At 36.7% G+C, this 12,180-nt stretch overlaps 1 protein-coding gene across 1 annotated transcript in view; it reads left to right on the plus strand.

Moving 5' to 3' along the window:
• The window catches only part of Hk (potassium voltage-gated channel subfamily A regulatory beta subunit hyperkinetic), an 82,826-nt gene that overhangs the window by 61,284 nt on the left and 9,362 nt on the right, over positions 1–12,180 (plus strand). Inside the window, exons 2-5 of the mRNA XM_022071405.2 lie at positions 7,649–7,884; positions 9,099–9,306; positions 10,088–10,215; positions 11,514–11,720. Coding sequence (XP_021927097.2) covers positions 7,649–7,884; positions 9,099–9,306; positions 10,088–10,215; positions 11,514–11,720 — 779 coding nt within the window. The remainder of the gene's footprint in view (positions 1–7,648; positions 7,885–9,098; positions 9,307–10,087; positions 10,216–11,513; positions 11,721–12,180) is intronic.

Genomic DNA, 12,180 nt, shown 5'->3' on the forward strand with positions numbered 1-12,180 from the left:
TTCGACGTTTCGGAGACCCATAATTGATTATTTAAATCTAGTTTACATTATACATAAATGTGGATATCTGACCCTATTTCTGGGCGATAGGACAGTCGTAGATGTGTTATATTTTCGACGTTTCGGCTATCCACAGTTTGTTACTAAAATCTAATTGGCATTAAAACTAATGTCGATGTGTGATTCGTGTTTCTGGGCGATGGGACAGCATAGATGTTTGTTGTATTTCGACGTTTCGGACACCCATTATTGATTATTTAAATCTAATTTACATTATACATGAATATGGATATCTGACCCTGTTTCTGGGTGATGGGACGTTGTAGATGTGTGCTGTATTACCGACTTTTCGGACAGTCATAATTGATGTGTCGTTTTTCAACTTCAAAGTGATTCATTAACAAGAATGGCACCAAAACATTAAAACGTATTCAATACATTTTTTAACTCTTCGTAATGTTCATCTCACTGGTATTATGGAGAACCCATAGATGTCATGTAATTTTCAGTAATCGCTAATTCCGTGCTGAAGGGTGTTCCTACTTCAGCTGACTGTTACTGAGCTGTCCAAAATATTCCCTTGTTTTTGTTGAGTCAGAGGTTTCGTTAAATCGTGACGAAAGTTTGTCACTCAATCGTAATTTAGGCAGTTAAATATCGTTCGTCATCAGAGCTCATTGCTGTAACAGGGTGACTTGTTGCAATAAATTATTTACTAGGTTTGGTCGAAATTCACAGAATTTGGAAACACGTTACCTCAACGGTAATGTATCTATCTGCATTGTATTAGCCGCAAAACCGAATACATCGACTTAGCTCGTCTAATTTTTCTCATCGCTGAACATAAAGCCGTTTCTTCATAGGGATCTTGGAGGGACAACTCCACGCATTTTAACCTTGAAACTACATGGGGTATAGTGATCAGCTTTACGCTCCGGCCGCTCTGTCCGCCAGTACTCGTTGGATACGAAGCTGGGTGGACGCAAATGTAGGCACTGATGTGATGGCGTTAGGATTCAAACTGATTATTAGCGAAAGGAATCACGAAGTCTATATAATATTTAAAAATTTAGTTTGTACCTCAAAGAAAACATTACAAAAATTAATACTCTGTATACGAAATCTCATAAGTACACACTGAGTGGGTAAATTGCCGAGTTATTTATTGTTAAAGTAGGCTGTACATATAGCTACTATTGTGAAGAGGTTAATTTAACCAATTAGCTGAGTTTACAGAGGAGATTCCTCATGTATTAGTCAGTCAGAAAAGTCCCTGCTGTTATTGATTCCGATGGTTTTAACCGGTTTTTGCAAAATCCTGTCCTGAGCTTCATGAATATAGATCACACCACATCGTCATGGATGTATGACCATTGGTCTATTTCCGTCCCAGTTAAAATCTACCTTTTGATATGGCTTCCAAAATCATTATGAAATACAGGTCTTGACATGTCTGATATTTTTTGGTAACCTTAAAAGTAAATTTTGTAATGTTTCATTGTGCCCTAATTTTTAAACTGTAATCAGTTTTCATTACCTTCGGGACCAATGTAAATGAATGAATGTCCGTTACGGTAATTAAATACGTACAAATATTTAATTATATGTTTTTCTTATTAGCGCGACGCAATGAATAAGTGTGGATGATTAAAGGTATAGCTTCATACTTTCTTAACTTCGCCACACGATGGCTGCGAGTGGTCAGCTAATCCATTAGACATTAAAAATTCTGCATCATAATACGAACATGAACATTGGAGGAAACCTAACGTCGTATATGCAAAATATACCTCGTACAATGGACAATATAACAATTATATGACAAATCACTCATTGTCATAATTCTATAGCGAATCAAAAGTATTAGTTTAGGTTATAAATATATAAAGTTTAATTAAAATTAGTCTATGTCTACTGTGAAAGTAATTACATGTATATTTGTAAGTATGTTATGCGTGAATAATAATATGGTCAGTGGGTAATAAAATCAACAGAGCTGTAGGATTATTAATTTGCCCCTCCATCATTTTCGAAACGATTCCATGTCATTGTGGCCTCATATCGGAAAATGTCAGCTGTCACGTTGGCATGTGACAACCCCCCCCCCCCCCCCCCAGAACCTGGACACTTGAAATATTATGACGTCACTGCCAGTGGCGTTAGTTTTCCCACTGCAAGCAACCTTGTTCGTACACATCATTTCCTTTCGTGCGATATATTATTTAAATACTTAATTGCAATTATTCATTTATGGCACCGAACTCCTGCTCCGTATTCTGGAGGTCCCAGGTTCAAATCTCGGCCAGGATACCAGATATCCCGACAGGTTTCTTTCGTGGTTTTCCTCATTCCTACGCAAATTCCGAAAAAGTGCCTTAGATTAATTATTCGTTGCCATCTTTACATTTAACGCTATAGTCTGGAACACTAAAAGGCGTCGTTAAATAAACTAATTTAATTAGTGAGTTCAATCACACTCCCCAACCCTCGTTTCACTAAGATTCGCTTTAATATTATCCTTCCGACTACGCCTAGATCTTATTGTCTCTTACGTTCAAGTTTTCAGCCGATGTCTACACACATTTTCCCAAGTTAAAGCCTTGTATTATAATTTAAATCATTCTCTTCGACATAATGGATGGCATTAAAGTAGGCCTTGTCTTGCATAGCGTTACACATTACCAGTTTTTATTTTATCAACCCCTGAATGAAGTATTGTTTGAAAAGGTAAGCTTTACCCACGTATGGCAGGTTTGCATAAGGTAATGAATTAATTTCATTTCCAAAACTGATCTGTAAATTTTGGTTGAATTTTATACTGGTGGTCTTTATTGAATTTTGTGGAAAGAATTTAGTTTTGGTCTGTCATGGTACAGCATCAACCTAAATTTACATTAATCTATTTGTCCAAGGTATAAAATAATTTGAGGTTCTCACGGCGAGCAAGAAGATGGCTGTCTTCTGGTTTTACTCATTGCCCTGATGATGGAGGCAGCAAATATCTCTGAAACATCTGTTAGCTTCAACCAGGCTACACTGTACTGCAACCCAGAAGACAGCCATCTTTGTTTCATTTATGTTTGATGTTATTTATTTAATTTTTGAGTCATTTCTAGATATTATTAGGCTTGTTTGCCTGTTTTCAAGCACATGAATTATTATTATTTCGCTAATGTGTGTGAAAGATTTATTTTGAATTCCTCGAATTTTGTGGTCTGTCTGTTTACTGCTTTTTACAAACGTGTAAATGATGATGGAATGCATCCGACAGAGAAAAATGCCCGCGTGGTCTGGGCGGAAGTGAATATGGCGGATACATTTCTAACCGTTCTGCGTTTACAAGCTCGCCCCGAATGGAAACATCCCGCTTATTTTCAGTTTTATTTCCCCCCCTTCGCGTTAGAGCAGCGGTTCCCAAACTTTTGGCTCCATGAGTCCTTGTTTCGGACACATTCCACGAACCATCTTTCAGAACCCATATAGTTATAGTCTTCGATTTTTGTTGCAATCGATATACTGCTTGTAATCGATACGGTCGTAATTTTAGGTTTATTTGATTAACGCCTGTCATACACTTCCTGTAGATAGAAATATTGTTACGAGTAGGTGTTTTGTCTTACTCGGTACTTGTCAAGAAATGTTTAACGTTTCACGAACAGCAGCAGATAATTTCGATGTGAAGTTATGTTATAGAATGAACAATGTTAACACATGTTCGCACTTGCAGAACATTAGCGCCACTGGCGTGACCAGTGGCTTATGAACCAGTGCGATCTTGACTGGGGTGTCACGTGAGAGGCTGGTAGACTCCATTACACGGGGGTGAATCTGCGTATATTGTAAATATTGTTGTCCCGAAACGTAAGCATCCCACGAAATGTTTTTTTTTTGTGATTACTCTGTGTGATTGATACATAAACGTTATCGCCAAATATGTTTTCACAAATGTCGGTATGTTAGAAATATAATTTTATAAGGGATTAAATTAATGTTATCTATGTATTATAATGAAATGGATTAATTTTAATTTTAAAATATGTAATTTTTACTTAAAATAGTATTAAAATATATTAAAAATTGTCCGTCAATCACAATAAAGTAATATAAGATCATTAGATGGTTAAAATATTATCTTTTGTTCCGATACGAATGTACTTCTGATCTCTCCTCTTACAACTTCGATATTACTTCTCTGGTAAGTTTATACATTTACTTTCATTTATTTATTTTGTTTTCTATATTCAATTTCATTAATGGTTTTGAATCTTTTACTTCACAGACCAATATACGCAGCATTAACATCACTCCGACAATACGATTGCATCAATGTTATATAACACATCAAATAAATTGATACAAGAAAAACGAAGAAATGATAAGAAAATTAAAAATTAAAAATTAGCAATTGAATTAAGAGTTTATAACATACACCTGATGACGGCTCTATGAAAGCCGAAACATGTCGAGAATGTTCCATATGTAAATCGAGTACTCGATACGGAACAAAAGATAATATTTTAACCATCTAATTATCTTATATTACTTTATTGTGATTGACGGACAATTTTTAATATATTTTAATACTATTTTAAATAAAATCACAATATGACGCACCTACAATATCTTATAATTTTTACTGTATATAGATCTGTTTTTTACTTTTCTGTGGAGAAAATATTGTGTACTACCGTTATAACTTAACTCATGTAGTTTTGCGCCATTAAACATCTTGGTCGGGTAGTTAATACTCTTTCTTCGTATTCGGGAGATCATAGATTCAAATCTTGGACAAGATACCGGATATAATGATCAGGTCTTTCTCAGTTTCTCCAGTGATTGAAGGAAAAGTAATTTAAATTAGGCCCTGGCCGCTTTCCAATTTATTATTAATTAACTTTTCTCTCAATTGATACTGTACAGTTTCAGCGATGTTAAATAAATTCTACTCTTATTAGACCGAAATGGATTTGTGTTCCGTGTTTTTAGCAGTTCTACTCCGTCATTCTGAAAGAGTGCACTTGGCCGTCTGTCCTCATTAGTATGCCTATTGTATTTGTTTATATGATGTTCATTTGTTATTTTTACTGTTATACTGTAGTCGTAAATGTGGTATTGTTCTTTGATATCCATTATATTTGTTTCTATGTTATGTTTCCTCTGCATGTGTTTTTTTAGAACCTGCGTGACGTTTGCTAATTTATTTCTATTAGGGGTGACCATAAAACTTGGAACGTCATGGAAAAAATGGAAAATACATTTCTTCACACTACGAAAATCTTAATTCAAACAACTGAGGTTTTCTTAACGGTGTATCGTAGAATAAAAGTATATAATAGCCAAACTCGGTCACTCCACCTTGCCCAACCTGTATATCTGAAACGGCGAATCACAAGAAGATGTAAATACGAGAAATTTTTTTTTTATATTTCGAAATTTATGCCGTGATGTACATAAAAAAATTTAGCAGTGGTGTGTTAGGAAATAACTTTTCATGAAACAACAAAATAAACTTTTCGCCAAGGAATAAACGTTTATGAATGTTAGGTAAATCATGCATTATAAGTTATGTAAAATGTCATTTGAATTTACGGTTGAATTTCAACGGGCATTGATTTTTTATATATTAAACGTAGAAAATATTTGGTACAAGAACATAAGGTTAAGGTCCTCAGTTTTATACTGTGATATCCTCTCAATAATAAGTTTTAATAAATATGTTAAACAATGGAGAATAAAGGCAATTATTATTTATAACTTACATTCAATTTTTTATTATAATTAGTATTATTTAAAGTACGTAAATTTGATTGTAATTAATATCTTCGACAAGGCTTTCATATCGAGTTTTCGAATCGAGATTTTGTCGGTTGGGAGAAACATAGTGTCTTCACTTCAGCTCGAAAGATGGAGACACTATGTTACTCCGAAACGGTGACATCTACCGACGAGTTTCCGCCGCACCGAAACGCAGATAATGATCGTATTCATTGAATCGAGAACTTAAAATCTCACAAATGTTTAATCGATTCGTAAACTCGATATGGAATATGCATCATTGAAGATAGATCTTCCGTATAGAAAACCATATGAGATGTATTTAACGAGAGTCGTTCGTGACTTTGTACTATAAACACATCTTCGTTTCACTGTAAAGAATGTTTTTTTTACATGTGGTTGTGAAATTTACTTACTGCGTTACAAAAAGCAGTTGTTGCTAGTAATGAAACTAGTCTCATTTTATTTATAGTCTAACAGTCTCTCCCATCTGGTAACAACCTGTAATTGTTCTCACATTTGAGCTATAGCTCGTGAATGTTATTTTTAAGGTTAAGGTTCCATTACCTGACTGTCGAAGCAGGGTAATAAGTCTTGTACTCTCGTTGGATCTTAAGATGGTTTTACTATGCACTGGAATTATTGTTTACTGGTGCATAGTACTGTTTCTTTACCCACTATAAACATCTTTGTTTGGCATTAATACATCTTCTCATGTACAATTCATTCAGTCGCGTTGAGTGTAATAACAGCGTGGTTGAAAATTGACAGGTTTCTCCCAAGAGCAGGGATGAAAATCCATATTTAATTTCCATGTGATTAACGATCCAAGCTTAAGTTTTATGTGGATATGGATCATGAATACACTTACGTATTTTAATTAATATGGAATCTGCGTGTTTCTACGGAACTTTGACACCTACGGACGAGTATACTCGATTTCAAAACCTAGAAGATCATTATCATTATCATCACCGCTGTAAGAATCTCATACCTTACATACATATTTTGTTTAAATATTTTCCGTGTGTTAAAATTTACAAATAAAATATGCGCCTAAATTTCTTCGCAGAACTTCTTTTGCAGTTTCGTATGTCCTTTGTTCGTCTGACTGAACTTCCCCCCCCCCCCTTGTCGTTATGTAGAACGTAACAAATGCACTGCAGAACAGCGCGCGACCTTTGGCTGAGGACCAAGTGCCCTACTACCGCAGTAATTACTTCACATTTTGGCTGTCATTGGTGCTTACCGAATCTTCTATTCAGAGCTGGGTTGCACTCTGCGATCTCTCGATAATCGATGCTGAGTCGACAACAACCGTCTTTAGACAAACGATATATCTAGGATTCCGATCTCATGACGCATGATACAATTTAGTTTAGAGTCGTCTTTTAAAAGGCAAAATGTTATATTTATTTTATTTAGTGTTCTGTCTGACGACAGGTCCATATGAACAGGATCCTTCCATCCTTTTCTCGGACTGGGACCTGTTCATATACGTTCTTGGCAGATGATCCAGAAGTGGTTTGCCATTGCCTTCTTCTGTGTGTGAATGGAGTAATTGTTGGGATGCCACGGAGGAAAACTCCGTGTTGCCTAGACCACGGGCTTGCCCAACACAAGTTATAAATTCGGGCACCGCCGGGAATCGAACCCGATACCCCAGGATTACAAGGCCAGCGTTCTAACCGCTAGACCATATAATAAAATTATGACGATTTACACAATGAACCAGTCCATTTTAAAACACGTTCGTGTATTTTATTTACATCAGATCGACGTATTTAGACGCTTTAAGGGGTCATAGTTAATGGTAGGCCTATACTGTGTTAAAATACGACGTAACAACCAAGGTTAATACATAGTACTTTAGTTACAGAGCCCCTATTGCAAGTCTTGACTGTATGGAGGAGTTCCAGAGTACAAATGAACACCTGACCCAAGGCACGCCACAAACCAAAGAACAACTCCTGCAGAATTTGACCCAACAGACACCTCTCACAGCACCGAACCACGGTCCTCTTGTTTCACGACAGTCATCCGTCACGCCTGGCTTGAGGTACAGGAACCTTGGAAAGAGCGGCCTCAGGGTGTCCAATGTTGGTCTTGGTAAGCTACACCAATTAACATGAAGGATCCCAGTAATGGGGGTGGAAATAAATGTCGCTTTTGAGTGGTCGTTTTCGAGAGTTAACAGTTTCGAAACTATCTCCGGAGACTGGATATTCTGACAGAGTGATTTCGTGGTTGTCCTCAGTACATTCCTATACTTAAATCTAAAACTTCTTGATGATGGTGAAGAGTCAATTGAATAAAAAATTTCTTGGATATTATCCATCAATGGTCCGGAGATAGGGATTAGCTCTATCTAGTGGGCCCAACTGTGTAGGAACCTGAAGACGGAGATAGAGTCCCATCTCCGAAACGTCGTTTTACGTTTTATATTTACTAGACGATGGATAATATCCAAGAAAATTTTTATTCAATTGACATTCCTATACTTGCTCGAATAGTACATTAAAATAGGTAAGTTTCACTTTTTCTCACATATTTTTTGATTAGTCGTTCACAAATTACTTTACCATTCTACTGCATGTAACCAGTGTTGTTGAGAGAGCACCGTTAAAGAACGAAAATTCGATAAATCAGTTATTATTGATAAAATGTTATATTCCGGAGTAACTATGTACCAGAAGTTGGCGATTTATTTACATAAATACAACATTCGTTTGTCTTGGGATTGCCCCTTGTCACCCGTAACTTTGTGTGCTCCCACTATCCCGTTAGTGGCCATAAAACTTATTTCGGCCTATATTTGAAGTTCATTATCAGTTACCAGTGACCACAGTACATGTCTGTCGTAATAATGACTTCGAGACAGTGTTATTTGAAATGACCTTGAAATTTGTTTTTTGTTATTGTCGACAAATAAGGAGCGTCAAGATGGCTGTCTTCCGGGTTGTAGATCTGTATAGTTTAGTAGAAGTTTACGAACGTTTTATATGTACTTGATGCAGCAAGTACATCCGAAACGTCGGTAACTCCTTGACTTGTAATGTGTTGCGTTTGTATGATCCACCACTTCTGTGTCATTTCAGACGTACTTGTTTTATTAAATGTCAAGTAGTGATTGCCATTGTAAGGTCAAATATGTTTATAAAACTACTTTTGGGTCTTGACATTGCAAGAATTTGAATTAAATGTCATTTTTTACGTTCTTAAATCTAAACTATGTAGGACTGATACCATGAATTTTAGTAGTTTGATGTAGGACAATGCTGTTGGTAGTTGTAGTTTGGTGCAAGGCGACAATGTCGTTGCAGGGACGTGGGTGACTTTCGGGAGTGGAGTGAAGGAGGAACAAGCAGAAGAAGTGATTCAGCTGGCGTACGACAGTGGAATCAACGTGTTCGACCTTTCTGAAGCTTACAGCGGCGTTCGTGCGGAGATGGAGTTAGGGCGCATTCTACAACGACGCGGCTGGAAACGGAGTTCTTACATTGTCTCGACCAAGATCTACTGGAACACGAAGTGAGTCAAGACCCAAAATGTGAGGTTAAGGCTTTGGTTTCCTGGGTTTTATCACGTACTTTTGTCATCTATACATCATTATTTGTTGCTGTTAAGGAATTTTGGGGCTTGTTTAATAATATTAATGAATGTGTGTGTTATAAACGTTATCTTGGTATGGTGATTATTTAATGTTAAGGGATTTTATGCTTAATGAGATAATATTATAACCATTATCGTCGTATAGTCGGCGCAGTAGTTTTTGGTCGGTGGAGAAGCTAGCGGAGCTGGCGGACGGGCCTACTCTGTGTACCTGAGGTGTCACGGTCAGTGTATTTCTTTTGTTTGGGCGTTCGGTCCGATAAGCTCCTCCGTGCAGTCAGCATTATACTATCGCACAAGTGACTCGCTCCTAGCCTTCCCCTTGAAAATTCCACCGGCCAAAAACTATTGCGCCGACTATAATACTGTTGAAGGAGGCCTATGATGTACAGTTACTATAACCTCAAAATGGTAATGTATTTTAGATTGTGTTACATGAAATCATATTATATTCTTTGATTAAGCAAAGATGAATAATGATATGATTTTTTATTAAACGATATTAGTTTTGCGTGATTTTACTTTGCTGATTGCTAGAAACAATGCTTAAAAGCAAAAGACTAATCCATGGTCTGCTATGTGCGTGTACTTCTATATGACATGGCAAAACATATTTACGGTCATTCTATAAAATGTTTGTGATAGAAGGTCACAGTTTTCATTACCAAAGATGGAGTTAGAGTTATCCTGTTCCGTGCAGATCTGACGAACGAGGTCTCTCCCGGAAACACGTCATCGAGTCAGTACGAGCGTCATTGGCCCGGCTTCAACTTGGCTACATCGATGTAGTAATTGTTTACAAGGCTGACCCCATGTGTCCAATGGAAGGTAAGATCATCACGTTGCTCATATAGTAGAATTGGGAATTTCTTACTAAAGTTCTGCTGTAACTCCATATCTTAATCAGTTTCATTTGTTACGGCAGTGTATTTGTTGATTTATCTGCTAATATGGTGGTTAATCAAATCTAATAAAACGTGTAATTATCGTATGGTTTTATATAGGCTGTGTTCCACTAGTGTCTTGTATTAGCAAGAGCTGCAATATAGAAATGTTTTAGCGTAAATAACAGTCAGTTACGCTGAATTTTGTACCTTGCGGTTTTTAATATAATTCTCAGTGTGAACAGCGATAATTTCCTTAAACAACATTAATCTGAGTTGGGGAAGAGTTGTGTTTTCTTTTCGGTACGGAATGAGATCTTAAATATTATTTAGACGAGCATCGGTTTTCGATGTTTAAAAGAGATAAAGCTAAGTTTAATATTATTCCATTAAAAGAACAGTGTAGTAGATAATGCCAGATATGTTTATATCGAATTATATAGTCTTTAAAATACGTAAATTAAATCAGAAGTTTGTGGGATGTAGGTAGGTAGATATAGCTCATTAGCAAACTTTATTGACTGTAACTAGTTTTGAAAGTCGTGACCAAAATTAAATATCTACACACGGCCAGCTAAAGTGACTCTGAAGCGTAGGTTAGGTTTACAGGATTAAATTTATAACGTAATTTCGCAGTTTTCTTAAGACCTATCGAAAAACTTCAACTTCTCCTCTATATTACTGCAAAGCCGGCTTTTAAATTAGTGGTCTTACATCAACGTAAGCACCTAATTCATTATTTAGACATATTTCGATCGGCTTGAGTGAGTATTAATTCACTTGAGTTCATTTTGTTTATATATAAATAATTTATTAATAAACCGTAAGCAGCGGACGGTGATTTAGAAAGAAGTTGTTGTGCCCTGTTTTTGTATTCTTCTTAAGTATTGAAGAAAATTGTGAATCTCTATTCAGTTTAAACAGTATTTCACTTTAAAATTAAGCTTCTTACTCCCAGATACGTCGTAGGCAATAAAACTTAATATTCTGCTGAATATAATAATTTTTCTTTCAGCTGTGTTCTAGTGGTAGGCTAGAACATGGCTACCGAACATGAATAATATAATTCGGACTCCAATATTAAAAGGGTAAATGATATAAATATTCTTTTATCTTTATATCTTCGAGGGTAGAATTAACCTGAAGATTCAGACTTCCCTCCCATCAAGTCAGACAGACTCGTAAGCCACCTCACTAGAAAATTACCAATGGTGTCAGTGGCGTATCTGTGCCTTATCGCAGAGGTGGTGAGGGCTATGAACCACGTGATCAGCCACGGCTGGGCCATGTACTGGGGCACAGCGCGGTGGACGCCTGTCGAGATAATGGAGGCTTATACCAACTGTAGACAATTCAACTGTGTGACTCCCATCTCAGAGCAGTCAGAGTACCACATGTTCTGCCGAGAGAAGACAGAGTTGTACATGCCAGAACTTTACAACAAGATCGGTGAGTCGGTAAAATGTATCCCATGTCAACTTCACTTCACAAGATAATATTAAAAAGGATTTAGAACCTCAGGAGGGATTTTGAGTAACACGTTAAATACGATAAAAGAACGAGAACGTTGTTTAGACACTAGAAAGAAGGTTTCACTGGAAATACACACACAAAAACAAACAAATACAGAGGGAATTTCTCTGTGTTTGACCGCGAATCGGCTGCGCGCTTACCGGCAAGTCAACCCCCACCTTGCCGCGTGTGCTGCGTATACTAGAGTCAGTCGATTTTAACGTTTTTACGCCATGTATCATCCAACCAAAAGTCTGGTAGATGTTTACCAACTTTTCGGAGGTCCTTGCTGCCTTAGGCCTCTATTTGGAAAATCCTGATACTATCTTTTCCAGCTGGGTTTTTTTTCCCCGGAAGTTTTAGGTGTACGAACGAAAGATAAATTTTGCACAAGGAA

Source organism: Zootermopsis nevadensis, unplaced genomic scaffold (genome assembly GCF_977971745.1).
Source record: "Zootermopsis nevadensis isolate Lab colony 2312 unplaced genomic scaffold, Znev_1.0 Znev_ptg000009l, whole genome shotgun sequence".
Classification (NCBI taxonomy): Eukaryota; Metazoa; Arthropoda; class Insecta; order Blattodea; family Termopsidae; genus Zootermopsis; species Zootermopsis nevadensis.